Below are 27,442 nucleotides of genomic sequence, written 5' to 3' on the forward strand. Positions count from 1 at the left end.
ATGTCATCAGCCACCATTCTCTAATCATAACTATACTTCAAACTACAAGATTAGATTGACAGCAAGGTATAGAGTGAAGTAGTGTGGTGTGACATGGCCATGTACTCTATGAGACTTCTGTTCAACCCAGTGTTACCGCAGCCACCAAGCAGCCTTGAGATGGCAACAACAACACTGAACAGTAATGTAAGTATGAGTAAAACCATGACATTGTTTTTTTTTTTTTTAACCGATGCTTTAGGAGTTCTAACATACATAGGAGTGGAGTGACTTGTGTTCCAAGATTGATATAAGAGTACTTAAATAGTAATTTGAAACACAGGGAATGCAGTATCCCAAAGTCAATCAATTGATTAATCAAACCGAAACAAAAATTATTCTCATTCTTCCTCCTGGGTATGCTAGGAGAGTGACTGATCTATTCTTTTATGAAAAGATATTCTTAGAGCTCAGATGATATGCACAGCTGAAAATTGCAATAAAGGCCTATCACACAGACTACACTAGACAATACATGAAGTGGAAACAGAGAATGTCAGTGCTGTCAGCAACTGCTTTTCATCAGCTGCATCCAATATCATATCTACCATCTCAAATAAAACATAAAAATAGTGAAAGAAGACCCACGCCAGGGCAAGCAGTGCAATGTGATGGTTTACAAGATAGCTAAGAAATTCCAGTATGTAGTAAGAAGTGCTCTTATAAAAAAATCACAGTAAAGTTGTCTTGATGTTAAAGAAGAACCAACTTCACTGGCAGCTTAGGAGCTTATTTTTGTTTTGGTTTTTTATATGTACAGTTTTTTGTTGCAACCATAGCACAACTTTCACTTGTGTGCCAGAATTTGTTAGAAAAAAACCTGTTAAACTTGCCAATCATGCATTGCTTCAAATGGGGAAGAATTGCTACATACCCACTATTGATGTCATCAGTTCTGAGGCTTTTCCCAAGAATGTCCCCATCACTCATGTAGCCACCGACGTCAACTTCAGAAGACACGTCCAAATCACTGCTTCCCTTCTCACTCATGTCAATCTGTGAGATATTTCCAAGGCGAGAAACAGCTGCTCGGCGAAGCGGAGTGGTGTACATGAATCGAGAAGGGTCTGTGTGTATGAAGCGACTTGTGCTGCTGCGAGGATAACCAGCACCCAAGGAAGGGGCATCTCCCGCCTGCAGCCGAGGACTGGCCTGCCCTAGCCTCCAAGTCACCGGGGTGGACCGGCTTGTCAGGCTTGGTATGCTTCTCCCATTCACCTCAGTTGTCACAGTGCTGTCAAAAGTTGTCTCCAATGTGCTGCCAAACAAAATATGTAGAAGTCAGTGAACTGTGCTTTCCCTGCTCCTGAGAAACAAGGAAAAGCAAAGGCTGGTGAATGTATGTTTTTTTAAAAACCTCTTTTGAAAAGGTCTGTGTTAGTGTGTGTGTTTCTCCATGTGCACACGTTTGTGTGTACAATAACCTCTACTTACAAAACAATCTAAAATAGATTTTATACATTTTAAAGTAGATGTATATGAAACGATCATGATCTTTGTGAATGATTGTATAAGACACTTTGACAGTAAAGTATATTAAGTCACATTTAAGTTGTTGAGGCAGTCTAGCAAACAGTATGGTTACTGTCATAGTTAAACTTTCCTTTGCAAGTCTAAATCATTCAACAACTAGTAATAATCTCCTACAGTTCAAATTTTTAGTACTCTACACAAAATCAGTATACCTGTGGCTTATCTGCGTTCCTCTAAGGCTGGACATAGTTTCTTCCAAATTCTGTCTCAGGTCTGCTATATTCTTTACAGTTCTCATTCTTCTTGTTTCAGGGTCTTCCCCTGGAAGAAAACAGCAAAGCAGCATGAATTGTAGTGCACACAAGTGTACAAAGTTGAATAAACTGCACACATGTATACACAGCTGAGAATACATACACAATTGTAAATAGTTCTGTCCCTTTAATCTTTTAAAAAATAAAACCTCATCCTTTCAGTAATAAAACACACATATGCTTATAAATAACGTGGTATGTAAAAAACCCACTGAAAAGAGTCCTGCTGAAGTATCTCTGCTAGAGCCCAAGTCTATTAATGGAACTCAGATTTACTGTGTAGGGATTTTTATTCTCTGTAATCAAGGCATGATGCAGCCCCAGACCACTTGATACATTACACAGCCCCTTTTTTCTCCACGACATTTTACATGACTTAGTAGGAAAAAAAGCCACAGTAAATCTGTGTCTGGAAAGAATTGGGATGACTGTTACAACAACTCTTCAGTATGCACTTAACATACAGGCTATTTCAAAGTACTCTTTAAGTAAGTCTAGCAATTAATAAAGCATCTTTCCTGAACCGTAATGGTTTCCTGAAGGGAGAGATTATATTCCATATGGGATAAAAAAAAATATATATATTCTTCTTGGGATAAAAATCTGAATAAGCACATGTGTCATTTATACAATTATGCATTTTAACAGCCTTCAGGGACCTCTTGTGAAAAGCTAGTCTAGTATCTTGAATAGTGAAGTCTGAAGAACTTCACCTGGAACATCCTGAATAATGTTTACTTCACATGTTTAAAGAAAAAAAAAAAAAAGGGAAAAAGAAAAGTTATATATTATGTGTTACAAAAGGAAAATTTAATAAGCTTCAAAGTAACCTCCAAAAGTCATACATGAGGAAACAAAAATGCATGTTTTCTAGCACATCCATATATCAAAGAATTTTAGTTCATTTTTCTTTTGGAAAATAAAAGAATTTTTTAAAAAAATCTGTGACAAAATCACTGATTTTTTCAAGGTTAGTGTTCTGCTTCTAGCTGTATCCTGTATCTGCTACTTGAAAGAAGGTTATCAAGAAGCATTATTATTATAGTTATGTGTACAATGCTGAATAATTGTGTAAATTATTATTATTTTTTTTACTCCATCAATGATAAATTTCATGTCATACCTCACCTTATTAAGTCAATTTTACTCTTCATTCTGGAAATGTTATCAAGAATGATATTGTGCGACCACTAAAATTATGACTAATATATAACTCTAGATTTCGGCATTCTCATCCAGACCAAGCTTTTAATCTAATTTTGAAATTCTCATGACATCAAGACTGTTTCCTCTTTGAATACATCTAACAGGAGACAGTCTGGTGAAATCAAACCCAACATTATACAAAAAACAAGATCAGAAATGCAAGCAGAGGGAAAATTCCTTACATTCCTTACATGAAATGATATTTCACATTTGTGATATGCAAAATACACATTCAGATACACATTTTCAAGTTGCTGTCTTTGTCATTCTGTTGCCCCTCCTCCTCCCATGCTTGTGTGTGAGTTTATACAAAACATAAATTCAACAATGATGATGTGTCTGAGAAAAAGCATAGCGTGCAATCTAAGTGAAAAAAAAACAGGTAGGAGACGTTCGGGAAGGAGGGAAAAGGAAAACAATAAAAAAAAAAAGATGGTATCCCTTGCAGAGTAGATAAAATGGGGAAAAAAGGAGGAGATCTTAGTATAAAGCTTGCAAGAAAAGTTGCACAGTACAGAGAACTGAGAAATATTCAGCATGAGGCCAGAAGCAGTGAAAATTTTATATTTAACAAAGCTTTCTGCAAAAGTAAAGGAAAAGAAAAAAAAAAAAAAGCCCTACAGGAAAAAGTACTGGTAAGGTTAAAAAAAAAGTCAATACAACATCTGTTTGTAGGCCCAGCAAAAAGGTCGACTTACAGAACTACAAGTGTGGGTTTAACATTGGTTTACAAAAAGCATTGAGTTATCACATACAGTGACAACTATTTCAAATATAAGGGAGAATCTGCAGAAGCAAACTATATTTGAACAATGGTTCACTTAAGCTCATTGAATTTTGACTAAAGAAGAATCCTTTGAGCTCATCAACAAACTGAATTGCTACCGTACCCTCTTCTGCGGTCCAGGTCCTATCACCCAAACACTCTGCAGGCAGTTAAGAAAAACCCCAACTCCTGACATTAAATGGAAATAAATGATTCTATATATATTCCATATACCCTTTATTTCTTCCCTGATAGACAAATGATGCATGGTACTAGCCAATGCAGACTGCAGTTGTGGCTCAATGTCAAGCTGGCTTTCACAGCAATGCCACTTTGAGGTTTTCCCATCTAGTCTGGCCTGGCAACGTCTTCTCTCCTTGTTGCTGCAGCCAAATAATCTTTCAGGAATGGCTGTTTCCTTGTTTGTTTTATCTCTCCAAATAAATTCTTCAGTGGTTTAAGGATCCAACAGTCCATAAACCTTGGGTTGACACCAAGGAACTGACAGTGGGGTCAACACCTGGACAGGGTGGAGACAAGAAGTGGGGACACAGGGCCAGACTTCTCAAGCCACACCCTGAGGGCACATACATTCACAAAATTTTGCTCCGTAACATAAACTACCTGTGTGCCTTTTCACATGTATTACCTTGCAGGAGGCAAATGTTCAGACTCAGATTGAAATTAACACATCTATTCCTGTTCTTCAAGATAGACATGTTCAATCAAGCACCTTGCTAATCAATGTATCCCATGTATCATTTGCAGAGGTTTCTCCACCATCCTGGAAATTCCCATGAGGCAAAAGGGCTCATGAGTCACCATCCCTGGACGTATTTAAAAGACATGTAGATGGGCTCTTACGGACATGGTTTAGTGGTCAACTTGACAGTCTTAGGTTTACAGTGAACTTGATGATCTTAAGGGTCTTTTCCAGCCTAAATAATTCTATGAATCTACGCCAAGGCTAAGCTGGAGACCATTAAGTCCTGTTAGATTGAACCTGTTGAAAGCCCAGGCAGTTCCTAGGAAGCCTGTCCATGCCTGCCTCCAGGCAGTTGCCTATGGTGCACTCGGTTCCTCTCTGTCACTGCCCTTTGTTTTCCCTTCTCCACTAAATACACTCAAATTCACTTAAAGGAGCACATTATATTCCTGCCTCAATGCCTATATGAGGGAGACCCAGGACCTGTTTGTTAGTTGCCTTGCCTCAAACCAGAGGTGAAAGAGTAGCTTGTTGGTGTAAGAGAATTTTCTGTTATAAACAGAAAGACAAATTCCAGGGTGTAAGCAGGCAAAATTAAATGCAAGGCAATACTTTACCTTTATATTTATTTGAGGAACTGAAATAATTCATGTTTGCAGGGTCTTTGCCCTTTTCCTCCCTTGTTTATCCTTGTCAGTTGTCCTTTGCTGTATGTTAAAACTGCAAATTGTTGCAGCAAAAATGACAGCAACTGTCTTTTTTAATATATATTGTACAGTAAACAGCATAGCAAAGCCTTAAGGTATAATTGCAATATAAAAAAAGGTACATGTACTTGGCAAACTGCCAAAATATATTTTCACAGAGAAGAATATTTCACTCTCAGACAAATTATACCATAAAAGTGGTGTTACTCTATCCTGGAAAGGTGAAAAGTTTGACGTCTAATCTCTTTTGATCTCTCAGTGACACAAAGGATAATTTCAAAATCTTTCCACCGATTATTTTTTTTCTAAAAAAGATACAACTGGAATGGTATGATCTTAAAATACCACATAATACTACATACAAAATCCTTATAAGTGTTAATTGCTTTTAAAAGAATTGTTCTTTTTTCTTCCCATCCTTTTCTTAAGGCCTTATCAATGGACTCATTCTGCACCATGGATTAATAAGTCATAAAGTACAAACAATTGAACATGACTGAGAAATTTTCTGCACTGAGTGTAAAATCCTCAGACTTAACTTGCATCTGACATTACCTGCGTTTCCAGGGCAGCATGGTGGTGCCCCATCTACATCAAGCCTCCTTCTGTATTGTGACTGCTAGAAGAGACACTACGGTGCTTATGGCAGCAGGATTGGGGCACACTGTATGGGTTCATAGGGGGCTCAGACTCCCCTGGGCACCTTGTTGCTTATTACTATGGCCCACTGCCATCATACAGTCTACCTGTATTTGCATGACCTAACATGTCAGAAATGCTCTCTGGCTTGTTATCTCCAGTGATTCTGGTTTGTACGCTAAAGAAAAGCCATTCTATTTCATACATGGAGGCACTGGGCTAAGACTAACATCAGGGTACCCTGAAACGTTCTGTCAAAATTCTGTTCCTCTTACAAGAAAGTCTGATGCAAATATTTTACTGACCCCATGCAATGTAATCTGCTCAGATCAGTTGTAGCTGCATCATTTATGTCAAGCATGAATATTCCAAAAGATTGTCCCCAAATTCTTCCCTCTAAACAGTGAACCATTACAGGTTTCTTCAATAATTTTCTAGAGAACACATTATTTTCTCCCACTGTGTGACATACATACACAGGAAAACAAACTAATCATTTTACAGAAATCACTAAATACCTGGGTTAAACTTGTACATTCACATTTCTGAAACTCAACCATAATTGCACAATTAGTAATACTGTTCATAATCACTTCAGTACTTCTGCACATGTAATTAGAGCCCAAAGCAGATAAATGGGAGAATAATAATTCCATCAATTGTCTGACTTTCGTAAAAGGATTTACAAATAAGCAGCTCCCTAAATAATTGTCCAGTCTTAGATATTAACTCCATTCACAAAGGAAAGAACCAGTTTTACTTTGCAGGTGGGGAAACTGAGGCTCACAAGAGAACAGGCATTTGCTCAGTGACACAGAGCTGAAGAGGAGCAGGGGCAGGTGAAGAGCCCAGCTTCCATTGCTAACAAGCCTCTAACCTCTAGAAGTCCCTTTTAACATAGTGGTATAGTCTAATAATAAAATATATGCATAAAAAGAGAAGTCTTGTTTCTTTGTTATTTTGAGCTGATAGCTTTCTACATTACATACATAGCAAAATTTTTATCCTGAACGTTTGAATACAATCAGGGCTAACACATCCACCAGCAAAGAAGCTCCAGGCTAGACACATGCTACATAACCTTGGAAATGCAAGCAGCCACTTCAACCATTTGACTAGCTAAAGAACAAAGCTTTGGAAACGAACACTTTGAGCGCTGTCATAAAGGGCTAAGAGATGAAAAGTAAAGCCAGTAAAAGAGAAGCCTTTTGAAGCACCTATGGCCGTGGACTTCAAATGCTCACTGGCATGCACTGATATAATAAAATTGGTTATTTAAACGAAACTGAAACCCTGGCACTCACAGTTCCACATATAGGGGTAAAATTATCAGCAAGGGGGAGACAATATTGGAGGGACAGTTTTGTAGGTAGGCCAAGACATTTTATATCTAAACCAAACCTTGGATTCATGATTTCAATTTTAAAATTCATGAGGACGTGTCATTAAAATTAAATTATATATGAGTAAATGAATAGTACTTAATTGTTTCACCTTATTTCTTCAAACAGCTCAGCAAATGATGCTCAATTATTCACAGGCTGTTGCTGCCCATGCACCCATCAAAAGTGATTTAGACATTTGTCTTCATTTCATACAGACTTTAGAGGTAAGAGTAAGCAAACAAGGAAGAAATGGCAAGACCTTATTTTTGCATACTATTGCAAATAAACCCAGTTCTATCTTGTGAAATGACTGTCAAGATCAAAACTCTGCTCCATACAGATATGTGCTAGCACTTGGGTCTCGTCTTGCCCTTTCTGAGGTCAAACCAAAGTTAACTTACCTAAAATATCAGTGTACAGGACCTGTTCTAGGTCCCCTAGCATTGTTATTATGACATCCTCATCCAGGTGTGCAGTCCCTTCACGCAAGCAGCCTTCCTCCTCCTCCTCTGCCCAGTTCCTGCTGGGGAAATGAGATGTGCAGGACGCATTTTCATCATCTGATTTTCCTGTCTCCTCATTGTTAACCTGAAAGCCTCCACCTGTATGCCAGTTCCCCGACCTCCTGAACGTCCTGCTTCCAGTAGGTGGTATCGCCTGAAATGCTTGGGGTGTGGTGAGGCTGGAGTGGCAGAGAGAGTGCACTGACCGTGAGAGTGCCTTGGAAAGGGAGCCTCTGCACCCAGCTTCTGCCTCCAGCTGATGGTAACTCTGGCTGGACTTGGAGGCGTTTCCAAACCAGTTCTCCCTGTATGAGTATCGCCTCTTCTCCCCTTCGCTGATGAGCGTGAGATTAGTTAGAGACTTCTGCTTCTGAAGACGAGCACACCCTCTTCTAACCTCCTTGCCTTTAAACACTGACAGTTCAGCAGATCGCTGCATCTTTCCAGCTGGGGCTTCAGCTCAGTTAGATTTCATATTTCTGAGATGGACAGCAGTTCAATTCGCCCGAAAGGTCTGGGATGTGATCCTTCCAGCACCGGACCCTGCACATCCCAGGTAGCACATACTTGCACTCGCAAAGAAAAGCACAGCTCAAACATGCAGTTTACAGACCGTAAATGACTAGACAGGCACAGTCATTTTCTTTAAAATTACGCTGCTGTATCCGCTAAGCCACTTCTCTCCCGTCACATTAATCTGCAGTACTTACAGTCATTTTCACTTAGATTTCTCTCAAGCAGAAGAGAGTTGATCAAACACTCTGCTCCAGCACAGAAGTAATCCCAAAAGCCAACTGTGTTTTCCCCTCTCCATCCAATCACCGGTCCCATCGGAGCGGTGGGCCTGCATCTCTGTCTACAGCTGCTGCCTTCTGAAATCCAAAGTAGGCACAAGTGCTGTCTCAGGCTTTTCCACCCCCTCTCACCAGATCATGACTGATCCCAGCGCACAGCTCTTCACTTTAGATGGGCTGACACAGAACTGCAAGTACAGCCTCCACGTCAGAGCTCAATAAAGAGCCAAAATTAACCACTGAAGCAAAGCTCTGCACAAGCCTCCTTACATTTTAGTATTCAACCTGCATTCCCAGATATATGACTCTTCTCTGCTACTGCAGTGAATGCTGCTGGCTGCCATGGCAGCAAACATCCCGGTGAATTAAACCGGAGACACAGAAGGCTCTGCCCAGTTTACGGTGCCACAGGTTTCAAGACACAGCTTCACCTGAATGGGATGCTACAGTAACAGACCTAGCTCACAGTCAAATCCTCTTTTTCTCCCTAAAAGGTAAGGGCGATGAACTATTTCTTCAATATAACTGCTACTCCCTGCGCAGGAAGCTAAAAGCAGATTTGCAAATGGACCTTCAGTCTTGCAATTTCTGCTCTAAATAAGAAAAAAAAATGTAATTTAGCATCATAAAGAAGCTGAAAAATGGAACACACCACTACCTACCCAGTAAGGTGATTTTATAAAAGGAAATATTTAATTTCTTTCTCCTTAAAATATACCGTGTTCACATCTCTGTGAGAGTATGGAATGAAAAAGCTGTAATAAAATCATTGTTTCACAATCTTCTGGAGAAAATCTATTAATGGAATAGTATTTTTTTTATAAAGCAACTCAGTATCATGTCTGAACTAAGTTCACCAGTTCTAAATGTTATTTTAAAATACAGTATCAAGAGACAAAGACTTATGTTTAAATGTAAGCCTTTTCTCACAGAAAAAAAGGTATTAGTCCCAGAAATAAAAAACAGATGAACAAAGAACTAGCTTAATTTAATTCCAATTTTTTAAACAGAAATATTTTATCTAGGGGCAATTAATTTCATAAAACATTATGTAGAAATCTACAAATATGAAAACTGCTGTATAACAATATACTGCTTTTGTCCATATTAAAATATGCTCATCTCAAATCCCTACCTGAGCAACCCTGACAGGGAAGTAACCTTTAAAAATGCCACCCTAAGAGTCACAGACACTTTGTAATTTCCTGTATGAAAAAGCAGATGTTAATAGAAGCCTCAGTGTACTTCTTGCTTTTTGCTGGCTTAGTTTACAGTTTTTCAAGATATATAAGGAAAAAAGTACATAGGGGAAACTTCTTGGAAATTTTCAAGGAAGGGTACATTTTTTCCTAGGTAACCCTCATAAACACATAATTAGCCTAGACAAAAATTCAGTAATCTCAAGCAATGACGGTTTTCTATATTAAATCACTGACACATTCCTAGAAAAACCATGGTCTTGCAACAAGAGGAGATACCACTCCCTTCCCCACCTAGCCCACCAAGTCCAAGAGGAGACAAGAATGCTTTGGCAGACTGAGCAAAATCTTCCCAAACATGAAATGCCTGCCACTTCTTCAGCACGGAAACAAAAGGTAAGACTGCTGAGTTTACTCCCAGGGTCTGCCAGTTGCAGTGGCATGTGGGCCCTTAAAAGGTTTTTATGAAGATCCTGGTGCCTACCTGCAGCCGAGCCCAGCACACCGGTGCAGGTGCCAACGTGGCCCCGGCTGAGGAAGCAGAGACCCAGCACTCCCTGCATGCTCCTGCACCGGTACACACTGCCAGTGCCATGCAGCTGTAACAGCCTGTCCAGCGTGGCTGAGGAAGATGTTGACATTGTTAGAAAGGCTTTACAGGGCTGTATTTACAATGAGGAGGTTTCAAAATGAAGGGCAATCTCACTCTTTTCCCATTCAATGGTTTTAAAACCTCAACTTATACTCAAATTGGTACAGTAGTCTCAGTTGCTGTGTTTTGAATTAGTAGGAAGGCAATGATTTGGCCCTACATGGTGCTGCGGTGTGGTGGGATCAAGGGAACATCTTCTCCTACCATAAAAAGCATCTCCCCAATACTCCAGATAAATGAATGAATCTCTCGCCGCTCTTTCATACCCAAACAGCTAGTCAGTAGCTTGCCTCCATGGTCATCTGTAGGCAGGTATGGACCTGCTCCGCAAGCTCAGAGTGTGCATGCCTGGTTGCATGTAGCAGTCGTTACGGCAGTGCTGTATCTGGCCTCAGTAAGCCCTGTGGACAGGGATGCCCCCTCGTGCTAGGCACTGTTCTGGTAGGGAAGCAACGCATGGCATGGCTGCTCAGCTCCCAGCATGAATAGACCAATACAAGACTGCCAGAACTGGCCAGGGTATATTTAGTTCTCTTTCCAACTGGGAGCAGAAAAACTTACAACAGGGGATGAAAAGCCTTCACCCAGTAAGCAATGCCAAACCTCATGTATGGTGTTGGCAATAGGTACTGCACCACTTCAGGCTGGAAGGGTCTCTGTAGGGGTACAGCTGGGTCCTGGGCAACCCAGTGGGTCTCAGTGTCTCTGCTGACCTGTTTCTTCGCCTGCCTGAGTTATTCATTGCAGCCCAGCTCCAGCAGGACACAGGTCACAGACCATCATCCATGCAAGGGAATGACACTTGAACTGTGTGGGAGCCACATGAGGGTAGCTGGGAGCTACAGCATCCACCTGTCTCATTTGCTTTCCTACATACATGAAAAACACGAGTCAAATGCTGGGATACAGAGGTACTGAGGCTAATCACAGAAGCTTCATGCAGACTTTGTGTGTACAAACACTATACTAGAGCCCTTAATTACAAGGATATATGAACTTTTCTCTCATTAATCCCATTGCTTCTCTTGGTAGACAGGCTAATCATGATCATCCTTAGGTACAGTAGATACCCATGTACATTCAAGTGCTCAGCAGAAAGAACACTAAATTTATCCTTCTGCTTTACCACATCTCTCTGCAGGGTGTCATTCAACAAAATATAAAATTGCAATGTGGGAAATTCTCAGGTTTATTTATTGAAAAATGCTTTTGTAAAGCTCATCTCTCCATTTTAAGATGATAAAACACAGCAACAAGCAAATACATCTTTCTAAACTAAGAAGATATAGTATAGGAGACCAGAGGACAGCCAATGTCATGACAACACATTATTCCTCAGCTACCTTGCAATTAAATGTATTCCCCACCCACCACACAGGAACATGTTTAAATCAAGAACAGCACAGGGAACTTCCCCAACCCATCACAGTCAGCCTAACATATTACCTTATTTTTACTGTCTCTTTCACAAAAGAAATTACAAAAAATATTTTAAGAACTAATAATCTAGGGACAAATTTTGCTGTCAGATAAGACTTTCTTTGAAGTCTCAGTGCATAATCTGGAGCCTTACAAATGAATTATGTAATAGATCTCCAAATGCATAAGATTATGAATCTTTTCAGCTAAGCATAGTTAAAAAAATATATTTGTAAACTATTTGTACACCTATTAACTGGTTTGTCCAGAGAAAAAATTAAAGCACAGTAAACATAAAAGCTTGAAAATTCAATGTTTTTATGTGAATCCTGCCACTTATATTGGCCTATAACTCTTAAAATTACTCTTTCATTTCTGCTTCACCCCTCAGATTTTTTATAATTATTCAATATTTGTAAATTAATGAATAATTATTTAATCACTTTGCATTAAGCTCTTTGAACATGCAAACACTTGTTAAAGCCAAACGCTATCACTTATTTAATAAGATACTTTGTAGCTGCTGACATGTACAGTTTACAATGGATTATTAAATAATTAACTTAGTGACATATTTCCTCAATAAACTTGCAGCAGAGAGAGACAGCAGAGAGCTACTACAAGTAGAAAGACTGGGTAAGAAAGTCTGAACGACTTGTGGCTAATCATACCATTAAACACAAGAACCAAACTGGATTACTTTATTAGCCTTTTCATCCTCATTTTAGAATCCTGTCTTTAAAGCTATACTCCGGTTTTGCTGAAACAGAGATACTGAGTAGTCTTGTTGAGGCAACTGGTGATACTGAGTGGTCTTGTTGAGGCAACTGGTACATAAAGTACATGCAAGAAAGAGTGTTCATACATGACAGCAGAACTGGTCCTTATTTTGGACTCCCAAATATCTGTCTAGGGATTTCTTGGAGAGAAGTCTACACATCTGTATGCCAGATGTGCCATGAGTCTACCATATGCAGAACACACCAAAACTACTGTGCAGGTGACTCGTGCCTACAAATGGAACTCGTTCAGCGCGTGGGTGAGGATCACTGGCACCATGCACACAGAGCAGATACAAGGTGTGCAGGGAGCCTTACAACTACTGTGCATATGCTGTACTGCTGATCTGCATGTGCACTGTGGAAACATCTGGGACTGCTCTAGCTGAGCTGTGGAATACTCAGAGGGAAAAAAAAAAGTAGGAAAAAAGTCTGAAGCACTTCAGATCACATCTGGATCAAATTCCCAGCAGAGATGGAGGAGCAGTGAAGAAACCCAGATTTACAGTAGCTCTACCAAGAGACAGAATTGGCTTTAGGCATAAGCCATGTAGGAAATTACCTCGGGCAGCATATTTATGGGGACGATTTAAAATAAGAGGTTGTTCAGTTTATCAGGGCTGCACTTCTGGGGCTACAGCTACACCAGCCTTGCCATCTCCCTTGCCTTCCATCCTCCCTTCATGGCTGTGCAATTGAAAACAAGTGATCACTTTCAGAGTAGTGGACAGGAAACAAGCGGCTTGTGCTCTGACTTTGCCCCATCCTTTCACCAGCTCTGAGCTGGAAGGAAGGAGAGGTTTTAAAGGTAACCATCTCCCTTAGAAACATGGAGGAAGACAGAGCAGGGGAGAGCTGGAAACTACCCCTACAGCTTCTTGCTCTCTCTCCCTACTTGCCCATCACTGGTGTTGAGACAGTGGAACAGTGGCAAAGGGATGTGAACCGCCTGGCTGGCCACAGAAAACAGAGCCATGACCATCCACCACTCGAGCAATGAAATTAGCTTAGTTTTGGTATCCTGAATCACGCAAGGAGAATGGTGCCTGACCTACCACTCCTAAATATTTTTACAATTATTTTTTCCACATCCAAGTTTTGCCTATATCATGGAGAAGTCTTGAACCAGCCATGCTTACAGCATTAGTTTGATTGGCTGGTTTTGCCCTGAAGTGGATTAGGAGCTCTGATATGATCTGCTTGGCTGTTTATGGGAACAGTAATCTTCAGCCAAGAGGCAATAACAAACACAAGTGTGTAAATATTCTGAAAGTAGAGAAACAGCTTACACAATGATTTAGGCTATGACATCTTAGTCCTGAGCACATTTGCCTTAGTTGTAAATATTTGGCACTGTAAAAATAATACAGGCTAATGAAGCAGAAACAATACTGGTGGGACAGCACTTTACGGACACACTCCTACAAGCTGTTCAGTGATTTCCACAGATGCTCAGACCCTTGCATGACCCTTATTGATCCTTACTACATACCAATACATTGTGCTAGTGTGTCTGGCTACCAAGTTGCAAAAGAATCTTAAGATAATACAAAGATGATGCCCATCCATAGTCGTAGTGGAAGATTTCAGGAAAAAAAGTAATATCAAAGTGGAAGAAACTCTGGAATCATCTCTTGACACCCTGAATATAAGTGACCAGATCAAGGAAATAACCTTTGCATATTTCCTTGCTAGTACTGGTATAATCCCTTGATCATACCAGAGTAAAGATGCTCCTAAGTAATAGAATGTCCTTCCTCAAGGCTAATCCATCATGGAATACTTCCCTGAACAGCCATCACATGAGGTTTTTTTCCATGCAGGTTCACCAGTGACAGAATCACCAATGACCTGGTGACAGATCACCAAATGTAGGCAAATATTTATTCAGCAAATGTAGTACTTGATCCATTCATTCTTTTTCCTGCCAACAGTCAATTATGGGTGACACACAACTATTTTTCTCCATATACAATATACTATTGACCACATTTTCCCAGTAGTTCTGCTTTCCTGCCTGTTATGTCAGTCAACTTCTAATGACAGAGTCTGAAAAATCCGATTAGAAACATCTCTGATGTCTACTGCCCTTTATGCTATTTTCTTCTTTTTGATGTTGTTCCATTTCTGTTCAGAACAATAAAAGGCCAGGAGACATGATGTCCCATTTGATCATTTCAGCAGGTACTGAATCAATATAATTTTTTTTTTTTAGCATCTCTACGGATAAGTCCTTGAAGCATCATTTGATTTCTGTAAGTGTTTCAATTATATGCTTTATACATGCAAGACCAATGAATCTGGTTTCTAGCATAATCAAAAATAATTTTTATTTTAACAGGCATGCGTCACCTCCAGGGAAAATTTCACCATGTTTCATGGTGACATATTTATCACAAAAGCTGGCTGTGCAAATAAGGCATGGTAAACTCAGAAAACTTCCAAACGGACTGAGACAAACCAGGCAAAACCTCAGCTTCAGTATGAGTCAGCAAAATGCCAAGGCAGTCCCACAAAGCTTGGGCATCTGATTTCCCTTCTGGTGCAGAGATAATTTTAGACTGATATGTCAAATTAGTGCTTTGAGTTATAGCCTGTGTAAGAAGAACCACATGCCTGGCTATAAATCTATTTGAATGTTAAAAACTTGGAGTAAAAGAGCAGAACTACAGGGGAACACAGCAGGACAGGATTTCACCTTTTATTTGCATAAAAAATGACAATAAGAGTAAGGATGATAATAATGCTAATAATAATTAAAAAACAAACTGAAACAAGAACAAGAACAACCAAAAAAAAAAAAAAAAAGAAAAGAAAACTCAATCAAAACCCCAACAAAACAGCTCTGGCAAAGAGTCCTTTTGAAAGTAGTCCCACACAATCCTGCAGTTCAATTTGGTCCTGATTGAGGAAGACAGCTGTGACGCACTTTGCATCCATAGACAGAGTTATGGCCAGATCGCAGGCTAATGTAAATCAGCATGGCTCTGCTGACTTCAAAGATATCATTCCAATATGATTTAAAAAAAAAAAAAAATCCTTTCACATTTGTAACCTAATAAGGACTTTACTCCAGGTATACAAGGAATTCCAGAAAACAACTTTTAGCAGCTAGGCTTTAGCAGCAGCTTAAAAGTCACGTACAATAGTAAGGACTTGTTCATTTTCTGAATTTAGATTCATTTATAAGGACAAAATATATCTTATGTAATTTATGTCTCAGTTCAGGTGTTAGGATTAAATTTGATGATCTTTAAACGCAACAGTGTCAAACATTCTGAAGTCAGCTTTCCACTGCTCCTCTTGGAACGTTCAGTATGACTGAAAAATAATAATGACTTGAAACCCTAGCTTGTGAGAGCCCAGTTTCTGCACAAGTTTCTGCACAAGTTTCTGCAATGATGAAAAAGACATTTGAACAGAAGGAGCCAGTTCAGATAAGAGAACTGTGCACTTGAAGCACTAACCATGCACGACCCAAATTTTCTGCATACTTAATACCACTCATGAATAGAGGTCAGAAGCATTATTTCAACCCATCGCAAAACTCCTGGTAAGACACAGATGTAAATAAAGAAGTTACAGCTTCTCCTGACTTATTGTTACTCACCAGATATCTCCTCTAGGCACTGTTTGGCAGTCTTACTGAATGACAAATCCATTTTAGTAGGACTGGTGCAGGAGTCAGCAGGTGGTAAAGAGGTACTGTCATTTTCTGAGAGAGTTCTGAAATCAAGCAAGAAGATTATTATTATCTGTCGTTCATGTATTAATGGAAACAAATGTAATTTGCATTTCCATCTAGTATCATATCGCTATGTGGTGAAAATACCATGAATGTCACATTCTTACTGTGTTAGTTTGACTCCAGCTATACTGATTTGCAAACAGGTAAGAGCTCTCTCTGTCTCTTCAGGAACAACTCACAGTTAATGCTGGGACATTTGGAGCCATTTTGTTTCCTTGCTTTTTCTCTGCAAGTGTTGTCAACCAGTTATAGGCAGAATCCATTTAAATTGGTTAAGTCACATTCCTGCACATATATATAAGGGAAATGAAAACTTGTAATTGCTAAAATATTAAGCAAGAAAGGCCATGTGGGAAGAAGCTTATGCAAGGCTGGTATGGAAATCTGGCCCAGATATTTAAATCTATGTGCAGCTTCTTTTGATAATGCACCTTATATAACTCTGGGGAAATGAGATAATCAAGTTTTTCCATCAACTTGCTAACAGATAGCCTATATTTCCTTTGATAGTATATTTCTGTGGATATCATTGATAAATTATAATGGGTACCCTTTGTTAAGCACATTTATTTGCTGTTGCATAATGGTAAATAGCAAGAAATACATGAGCACATGGATTGTAATGCAAAATAGATCACACAATTACTGCGTCTTAAGGAACAGCTGTAGCAACTAGTTTACACAGGAACTGCTGAACTATGATGCCATTAAATAGCAACATGCACCACATTTGTATACAGTAAAAGAATACATCTAAAGATATACTAGCCACTTTTTGAAATAAAATGGAAAAAAGTCTTCACTTAGAGTCTGAATTCTTCCAGCTTTCCTGACATCAATAGCACAGTCTTCTGACTCTTAAAAGACTAGTGAAATAGTTATATCTTAATTTTAAAATGTTATGTTTATAGCTCAATTTTCAAAATTCACCACAGAGTGTTTGCAATGACCAACTAAACTGTAAACACAAATATTTAACTGTGTGATGAATGCATATTTTATAAATGTCACTGATACAAGAATGACTTATCTCTCAAAATAATTTTATGGCAACTTATTTTATGAAATAACTTTCCAGTTAACATTTTCTTCAGAGTTACTTACTGAATAGATTTGCTCAGTAATTCATTTCAGTAACTGAGGGAGCAGATATCTGAACACACAACACAAGTACTGTCATGGTGGAATCCATTGATTAGAATCACTCAACTCTACCTCTACTTACATAGAAATAGAAATGCAAATGATGTCTGATTTGATGCACTGTCTTATCACTTTCTGTACTTTTGGGATGCTGGAAATGGACAACTGCTCTATAAAAAACTGGGGTTTGTTCTTATGTAGCTTTTCTTTCTGTCACACACTACTGGAAATGCAAGCTCAACAAGTGTTGCAGGGCTATGTCCTACTGACCTTGAATATAATGTAACATATGGTGCTTGAGGACAGCGTCTTAAGTAACAAAACAGCTACTCTATCTCTCCACAATGAACAAATATAAAAATTCCACAGTCCCACCTGCTTTTCCATATTGCTTCAAATCATGAAAATGAATGAGGTATGTGTGCTTTCACTGAAAGCCATTTTGAGAGGCCATGAATGTTTATGAGTATTCCTTCTGGGTTTAGTGCTGAGGCTTAGTGCTGGATCAGTCCAGGGCAAACTATCAGCCCCAAAAAAAATCTCAGAAAAAGGCACTTATAATAGTAGCAAAGGTAATTGAAGTGTCTGCAGACTCTTTGCGAAACCCATATCACAGAACTGCCAGGGCTGGAAGCAGAGTGAGGCTGGAATTTAAGAGGAACACTGGAAAAAGAGTAGATTGCTTTTGGTCTTGTAGGAAGAGCGCCTTGCCAGGTGGGTGCAGTTCAAGTATTCTTAGCATTGTCCACAAAATGTATACGGAGTTTACATCTCCGTCTGTCTCTGGTTAGAAACAAAAAGAGATCTTTCTGACCGTATGGCATTGCATTCCTGATCATACAACTGTTCAATCATCAATCACTGCAACAACACAGAAGGGTGATGCAAACCCTTCCCTGAGTGACCAAGAGCCTTATATGTAAGCTATCTTCTAAGAGAGGATAGAAAAGATCCATTTCTGTTTGTATCGACTGACATCTGTCATCAAAAAAGGACTAAGTGGTCTGGACCACCATTGGTCACCAGTACCCAACATTTGCACTGATTCTTCATCCAGTGAATAGGGACAGGTAAAACTGAAATTCAATGATCTAGATCGCCCTCTGGCAGTGACTGCTGCCTGTAAAGTCAATACAGACCAAAACAGATCTCATTATTAACTGTATGGGAACACATACTTATGTTAAAAGAGTTGGATCTCCCTCCAAGAGTAGAAACAAGTAAGGAGCGACTTACAGCAACTAAGCAAATTTCAGCCTAAGTGCATCTGTTTACTTAAAACAACAATGAATACAAGTTTTCACTTGTTCATAACTTCGCTTGCCCAGGTCACACCAAGACTTTTAGAGATATACTAAATACCAGTTAAAGCACATTTTCATTTTTCAACATTTTGTTGGCTGGTTTTCCATTTTCAAAAATCTGATGCAGCTATAACTAGGAAGGTAAGTTGAAAAACACTGTGAGAAGAGTCACTTGCAAAGATTTCCTTTCCCAGTTTTAAAATCAGATAGGTGGGATTAATTGCAGCACAGAATTCAGTTTGTGAAACTTAAAATAGAATTAGAATCTAAAACTTAAAAATAATGAATAGCTAAGATGATATAACACTAATAATTTTAAAGTGTTTGATTTAATTTGTAGAAAAACCATGGACGCACAAACAAAATGTAAATATGATGCAGTTTGCTCAATTTCATAGGCTGCCTGAAATAACGGATCTAAGAAGCGTGAACTGTTGGGTTTATCTCACCTGAAACCTGAAAGTTTAAATATAACATAAAATAAATGTGATTTGCTACCAAAACAAAAAAATAAGCTGCTACACTGACTTCATTCAGCAATCTTACGTTTAATTTGGTACAAATTACAATGATTCTAACTATTTGAGGCAACAACAGAAATCCCACACAGGACTATGGATTTTGTAGCAGTCTAAGTTCTGCTTACTTGAGAAAACTGGTTATTTATTGTGGAAGTGATGGGCCAAAAGTCAGCTGCCTAGACCTTTGACAGCTGTGATTAAGGCACACAAGGAGGAACCTGGGGACGGGGCTCTGATTGACAGCTTTTCTCCCACCAGGTCTCCACTGGGTTGCCAACTGCCAGCACTTCTACAGCAGCCCTGCTGTTTTGGTGTATGATGGCCAAGTCCCTGCTTTTTTTCTGGAGTCAAGCTTAGTCCAGATGGGCTGAGAATAGTCTAGGGGTGAAAGACTTCCAAGCAAAATCACATAGGAGCCTCAGCTCCTGGGGAGCAAGGAGGTGCAGGTATAGACTGGGTGCCTAAAACTTCAAGTCCCTTTGTTCTAGGCCTGTCACAGGTTTTGATACATTGGAGCAAGCAAGCAGATACCTCTTTGCTTAGCTCAAGCATTCTAATTTAAAAAAAAGGTGAAATTATGAGGTTTGTTTTCCCCTATACTTCTGGCTTTTACTTCTTTCTGTGGGACATATTAATCCTATGAATGACTCAACTGATCTCAGCAGGACCACAGCACATATTAAGCTCAAGGAAAGGAAACAGCAAATTAAAAGATCTTCTCATTAACCTTACACATTGGACTTAATGAACGTCCTTCTATCCCCTACCTATTCACAGACCATTGCCTTGCCTTGAAAAAACTGAAATTCTTGCATCTCTCTTGATATCAAGGAAAGTGGAAAGAATTTCAGTTTAGTCAAAGCAACCCCAGTGATATTTCCTCCAGTGCTGTGCATCTGCAGCACAGATTAATTTAGGCAACTGTCATGAAAACAGGACAATCTGTTTTCTGTTTTAATCATAGCAATCAGAGAATACATTTATCCCCAACCCACTGAGTTACATGCTACATATTCGTAAGAGCATCAGACTCACTTAATGGGACAAAGCGTGTCCTTAATCACACCTGCACAGCTCATTCAGTTTGATTAAAATGAGCCTGTACAGGAGTAATTAAGAAGAGAATCTCGAACACTACTTAATAAGCTGTCTTTAACACAGTCAGTCATTTCCTGTCTCTAATGAAATAGCCAATCTTTGATAAACACAGATAACATCAAAGATCTGTTTGGTTTTTACTCGACATTCCAAAAGACATCAGATGAATGTGCTGGGGTTTTTTTCCAACATCTCTCTGAGGTGCAACTGTCTTGAATGTGTATCACTGTCAGTGTAACAGACTGGCAGGGCCACATCTGGAATATCAGCAGTTTGATCACCCATGTTTAAGACGTGTGAGTTAAATTGGGAACAGCTGCAGGGGAGGGCTACAACGATGTTTACAGGGAAGAAACCCTTCTGAGAGAAAAGAGATGATTTAGCCTTGCAAAAGAAAAGGCAGGGGATGGATTATTCCCTTACATATTTAAAAAGAGTGATCAAACACAGGGCAAACAAGTTAAAGGATGATATTAAGAAAGTAATGAATGTATGCAATCTTGTCATGTGGGTTGTAAACAATTTCCAATAATGATATGAAAGAACCTTCTCATTGGAGTAGTGGGGATTAAATAGTTTAAAATAAAACGTGGTTGGTTTATGAAAGGGTTAATATTATTGTCAGTGATGGAAGACTGAACAGAATACCCTTTTTGGTCTTTTATCCTACATTTTACTGATTATTTAGGCAAAGGAGTAAGGCCACACTTGTCTGTATGGCAACTGAAACGCATAACTTCAGATTGTAAACAGCAAGCAACTGAATTATCAAGCTAGTGTTTCAAGTCAGGTTTAATCAAGTATGTGTTTATAATGATTTCTTCACTTACAATCCTTCTTCCCATCTTTTAGGGCAACATCTCTACACTGGAAAAATTTCTTGCACAATTACTTGAGAATCAAGCATGAGAAAAAAAGGGGGATTTTTCTAAACACTGTTTTTGTTCAAAGTAAAACTCGTAAGTGGTCATGTTTAGCGCTACCTACAATTGCAAAATGTTGGTGGTATCTCTTGTTTCACAACAGTAATGTAAACAACGGAAACCAATAAAGCAATGCAGTATAACTTTGAATCATCACGTTCTTAAAGAAAGAGTTGCAGAATGTTTACCGGACCATCTAATAACAAACACAATTAACTGATAGCATGGTTTTCCCTGAAAATTTTAACTACCAGAAGTAGCTTCTGGTCATTAAAACTGGATGCAAATATGGCTTCAACAAACCCTGCAGATGCTGTGTTTGCAGGTTCCTTGAAGAATAGTCTATTTTTTTTTCCCAAAGCCAGTACAAGAACATCCTGAACAGGCAGCTGGAATTGAATTTCACTGTGCCTCCAGAGGTGCAACCAAATTATTTCCTCCATTCCATCTGTCACTGTTCTGCACTTCCCATACATCCTTGAAACTATGGTCTAGTAATAGAATTGTTTCAATCACCATATAGGAAAGGAGATAGAAAGAAGATTTTAGTACCTAGGAACACATTACTTATTATACTGGTATTTCCTTTCTCTGCCTCTATCTAGTGAACACTTCAGTCCTCACAGAATCATAAAGTAACTTAGATCAGAAAGATGCTCTAGATGTCATCTAGTCTAATGACCTGCTCAAAGCAGGTCTGGTTACATTAAGTTGTTCAGGGTCTCATTTGGTTGGGTCTCAAACACATCTGAGGACAGAGCTTCCACAATCTCTCTTAGCAGCCTGCTCCAGTGTTTCACCACCCTCAGGGTAAGACGTATTTTTTTCTAACTTTTAATCAGCATCTCCCCTGCTGTAACTTGCATCTGTTACTTCTTACCCTTTCACTTTGCAATTCAGAGAAAAGTCTGACCCCATCTTCTCTACAACAACCTATTAGGTAGCTGAAATCACCAGTTTCTTATTCTTCAGGGACAAAAGGAGTGCCAAACTGTTTTTTGTAGTCCAGCATTGACACTGAAAGAATATCTGCAAGGTCTCAATTCAGACAGTGCTGAAACTTCTTCCAGATGTCGCTATCATTAAACTAAAAACTTAGCTGAAGAACTGAAATTTAAGCAATGCACAACATAGAAGTAGAGCTCAGGATGATGAGTGGTCAGCTAATTCTCTGTGGTAGTTTCTATACTTCCAATATTTCAGGCAATAAGCAATCCCTGAGCACCGCAGCCCCGGGATTTGAGCACTTCAGATTCTATATTCCAGCCATGGAAAAGAGACCTGCTAGGCTCCTGCACTGGTTACTGGAAGAGTCAATAAAATAAAACTGCAGTACATGCACCCAGTTACAACTCAACATTCTATTAAAATATTCCTTTGGTGTTTGAGAAAATTAGCAGCAGATGTTAATTGTCAATGTCACATACTTCATGTAGGGTTATAATGATTTACGTCAGCTAAGGATTTGGCCCATGGTGTGAGGTGATATTTGTGTTACTCCTGGGACTGTTATGTTTCCCATTTTATGGAAATAATGCAAACTTACACAATTTGGCTTACGAAAAATAAAGCAATGATTGCATACAACAGGCTCTTCTTTGTGCAAGAAAATGTTTGCAATTACAGGTTCTGTTACACTTTTGAGCAACGTGTAGGAAAGCTAAGAACTCCAAATACTGAACAATTAACCTGTTATTTTCCTGCTAAGGTTTTAGGAGAAAGATTCAGACTTTTTTTTTCTTTTCATTAATACCTTTTTTTCCCTGTTTTCACTGTAACCTAGCAAGCACTAAATTTCTGTGTTGCTCTTCTCCACCTGAAATTTAAACACCACTAGGCAGATAACAATGGCCAATTTCAACAGAAGCCTAAGGGGACTCTGGCAGGCAGCACAATTTCCATCTTCCTCCAATTCTGTCTGTGTAGAAGAATGCATGATTTAAAGTAGCGGCTGGTATACTTTAAACAATTATAACTTCTCTTACACCCTCATTTTGTTTTTTCTGCTGTATCTTTCTTATCAAGCTTTCTGGCAACTAAATTACATCTGCTTCAGCCTTTCTTATATCAGTTGGACCCTACAGTCAACTTCAGAGGGAACACATAACGGGCTGTAAATAACACATTCACAACTGCATTTGAAAATAAAAAAATCACTTGTTGAGGAGGATGGAAGAATTCAAATTATACCCATTTAGTTTATCTCAAATGCAACTCTGACTTGATTAGTTGCTACTAATCTTTGAAGAGGAGTAGTAGTCCCATATGAATTTCCATGCCATAGTGTTTAAGAGGCTTAAAAATTCAATGTGATATCAGATAGGATAAAGGACCAAGAGTGCAAAGCTGAAGAGTGCAATATACCATTTCAGAACCTCCTAGTGAAACGGTATTTTCTATTAACTGTCCATTAATAAAAATACACAACTCCTTGAATACATGAGTGTTGATAACTATTACAGCATTGCATTCCCTGTTTAAACAAAGTACATGCCAGCATCAAAGAAACTCTTTGGAATACTTCTGTTTACTCACAAATCTACTGAAATAGACTCTTGGGTAATAATCAAACATTGCAAAATACATGATATTTGCAAGTATTAGCAACGAACCAGAAAAAGCACTCATTCACTTATCCTTGTGCTAAGAGCCTAAACTGATCACAGCAGTACACTGCCAAATACTTCAGTATTCTGCAGGATTGTTGAGAAAATGCACTGCAGTTTTGCTAAATTATATTGAAATTTTTCTAAAGGACAGCAGTACAAACGCAGAGCCCAGATATTCCTTCCAGCTGTAAAAAAAAAAACTTGTTAGTCTGAATGATAATTCTTGTTTATTAACTCAACGATCCATAAAGTTGTTCTAGCAGCTAAGAAGCGCACCTGAAAATTCTGTGTATAAACTGTGGCGACTGCTCAGAAAACAGTTATGTTTAAGAACAAGAAAATGTAAATACAGTACCTCAGCTTCATGCACACTTCCAATTGCCACATGTTCACAAGAATAGATATGCTAACTGTGGAAATGTCAATATTTTATCCTTGGTTATATTTATATTTTATGAAATTATTCTGTACTATAACAAAGCCCTTGCGAGTGGTAAGGAATGTAGTTACTGTGTATTTTGGGGTCAGATTCTGCTCTCAGTTGCAGAGGCACATACACTGAAGTAACCTCATCAATGTCGGTCTATTACTCTGAGTTCATGGCATTCTGAGATCAGACCTCGGCTCTGAGAATTTGATTTTCATGTGAGATTTGATATCAAATACAGTCTGCTTTGCTGTTTGTTTGAAGCAAACAGGTGATTATGAATACCAAATTTTACTGGAAGATGCATGCTTCCATCGCCCTTTAGAATTCAAAATATATTTTGCTTCATGATGAAGCTTAAAAGAATGATAAGATATCTCCATCATGCAATGGAATGCCATCGATATGTGGAAAAAATTGCCATTAAATAGCACATGCATCTGCAGGCAAAGCATAGCTTATTTTTCTCTCTCCTAATATACGCACCCTAACGCATATGTAGGCCATCTTATGCATCAACTTGTCTGCATCACTGAGGTTATTCCAGACAGTTATAAAGAAACATGCATATTAAGCACATTCAGTGATAGACATAATTGAAACTCAAGAGGCTACCCATTGCATATTAGAATAAATATAACCTAGATTATGCCTTTTCCCCCTCCCATACGTTTTTCTGAACTACTTTTGTTCATAATTAACTTAAACAGTTTATCACTCATCCAGATTGGGTTTGAAGCTATGTTTAGTTGTGTGTAATGATATATATACTCCCTCAGAGTCTACTTCAGCACCTCTTTAATCTTTAGCCAAGATTATCTAGAGTACTACTCACTAACAAACACTGCCAGTATATTTTGCTTGATAATGTATTTGTCATTTTATCAGATGTTAAATTTACCCACAACTGTAGCTAAAGCCCTTCAACAGCTGACATCTGAAATCATTACTCAAACTGGCCTGCCAGTCTTTCCACACTTACTCTGTCTTCTGAGCTGTACGACAATGAAAACTCCCAGCTTCTCTTCAGTTGCTCTATCAAATAGCAAAATAAATTCAGCCAAAGGTGGATGCATTTAACTGTTCATTCATCTATTCCAGAGCACTGGCCATCAGAAGAGTTTGTATAACCTGTACAATATAACTGTCTCCATGGAGCTAATCTATACCTAGTTCACGTATAAAACTAAACAGAAAAAGGACCTGCAAACAGCAACCTTTTCTCTCTGCCCAATACATTGAAATATTTTTGAATATTTGCAAAAGTTTGTGTATGGTTTTTCCACTAATACTAAATAGTGCTATTTCATACTCTGAAAGATCAGTAGTTTATTTTAGGATTTTTAAAGAGAGCAGCATATTTTAAGCAAATATTATTGAATATCAGCAGATAAATGTTGAGGTTCTTAAAATGCAAACAGGAATATTCGCACTAGAAATCAGACTCAGCCGTGACCTTTCAAAAGCAGTACAGGGAATGCATCATGTGATTTGTATTTCTAATCAAAAGATCCTGAATTTTAAATGGCAAATATTTGCAGGGGATTGCTTTTGTACAAGGTAGAGACTCAAGAGTTCTTGGAAGAAATTGTTCATACAGTAACATAAATTAAAAAATAACATTAGGAAAACATGTGCATGATGCAGTGATAGAAACTGTGAGACAAGAAGCATAACAGTGTGATTCACAATTACTCCACTTGCTTTAGCTCTCTTTCCTAAGTGGTAACACAACACAAATTTCCCTCCGTGACCTTACCTATAAATGAAAGGGGCTACTGTGGCAGTGTTGGGGTGACTGTATTGCTGTTGCTGAGGAAGCTGGACAACACCATTTCCCGTGCCTTGGCCACTGCTTGCAACCATCGAGGCTGACAGAGCCGTGGAGGACCCCGGGGTGAGAGCTGTGCTTGGTTCTTTCCCTTCAGAAGAAGCAAAACCAGAGGAAGGAGAAGCCTTCTCACTAAGTTGAGATTTTGGTGTTGATTGGGACTGGTTTCCTTTTGTAGTCCTCAGTTTTTCAACCTCCTTACTTCCCGTGCACGTGGATGAAGCACTCTGCTTTGCTGTTGGCACCTTCGATCCAGGTTTTGGGATCCCACTGGAAGATGGTATTAAACTTTCCTTCTTGGCTGCTGTTGTCTTGCTTCCCTTTGGGATTAAGCTTGCAATTTTTGAGCTCTTCTTTGTAGATGTTTCAGTGACCTGGTCCTTCTCCTCCTTGACTGTTCTCTCAGTGCAAACTTTGTTTTTGTCCCTGTTCTTTTCCTCTTTGTCCTTTGGCTGTAGCAAAGACTTTTTATTGCTGAGATTTTTGCTTCCAGCTTTCGGAGGGGTTAACTTCGGTGATACTTTAGGACTGCTACTTGTGGAGCCGCCGCTGTTCACCCCAGTGCTTAAGACATCCATTTCACCACACTCTGAAAAGGTATCATCCTCTCTTCCACTGTCACTAGGTCCTGAGCTCAGTGACAAAGGGGGTCGCAGAGCAGTCCTAGCATTAACCAGCTTGAATTTTTCCAGCATAGATTTTTGTCCAGATGAAGGGGGCTTCACGCCTTCAGAAGGGGGTGGCTTGAGCCTGTCTGAAGATGGAGTAGGGGAGGTTGCGGGACTAGGCTGCTTCACAGACAGCATGGTAGAGGTCGCACTGTGTTTGACATTCATGGATTTGCTGCGCCAAGGCTTGCTGGCACTTGGAGAGGGTATGGCAGAGACCTGCTGCTGCCCGGTGCTGGTGGGATGCTGCACATTTCCATTCATGCCTGCAGATGGATGAGGGCCTTTTGGGGAATCTCCTTGAAAAAAACAGAAAGAACCATAATGGTACAGTTATTCTCCCATGTCCTGCTTGAAGGTGATACCATACTCCTCAGGCATTCAAAACACAGTTACACATGATTTATAATAAAAATAATTTACATGTGCATGGAACATGAATGTTCTCAACCAAAAATGCCTTTTTTCTCCCTCACCATCACGGTGTTGTCCAACACTTCTGTGAGCTCAAGACAGCTTTGGAAACACCTTCTTTGTAACCGTTTCATTATGCAAATTAAACCTTCCAGTTTAAAGATTCTATATTTAC

At 39.1% G+C, this 27,442-nt stretch overlaps 1 protein-coding gene across 7 annotated transcripts in view; it reads right to left on the bottom strand.

The window, feature by feature from the left end:
• NAV3 (neuron navigator 3) overlaps nt 1–27,442 on the bottom strand; it is a 414,503-nt gene that overhangs the window by 110,176 nt on the left and 276,885 nt on the right. For all 7 annotated transcript variants that reach the window (XM_056340408.1, XM_056340406.1, XM_056340405.1 and 4 more), the window contains 4 exons: nt 26,114–27,152; nt 16,192–16,307; nt 1,725–1,833; nt 914–1,297 (listed from right to left, as the gene is read on the bottom strand). In XM_056340408.1, coding sequence (XP_056196383.1) covers nt 914–1,297; nt 1,725–1,833; nt 16,192–16,307; nt 26,114–27,152 — 1,648 coding nt within the window. The remainder of the gene's footprint in view (nt 1–913; nt 1,298–1,724; nt 1,834–16,191; nt 16,308–26,113; nt 27,153–27,442) is intronic.

Source organism: Falco biarmicus, chromosome 5 (assembly GCF_023638135.1).
Source record: "Falco biarmicus isolate bFalBia1 chromosome 5, bFalBia1.pri, whole genome shotgun sequence".
NCBI classification, from domain to species: domain Eukaryota; kingdom Metazoa; phylum Chordata; class Aves; order Falconiformes; family Falconidae; genus Falco; species Falco biarmicus.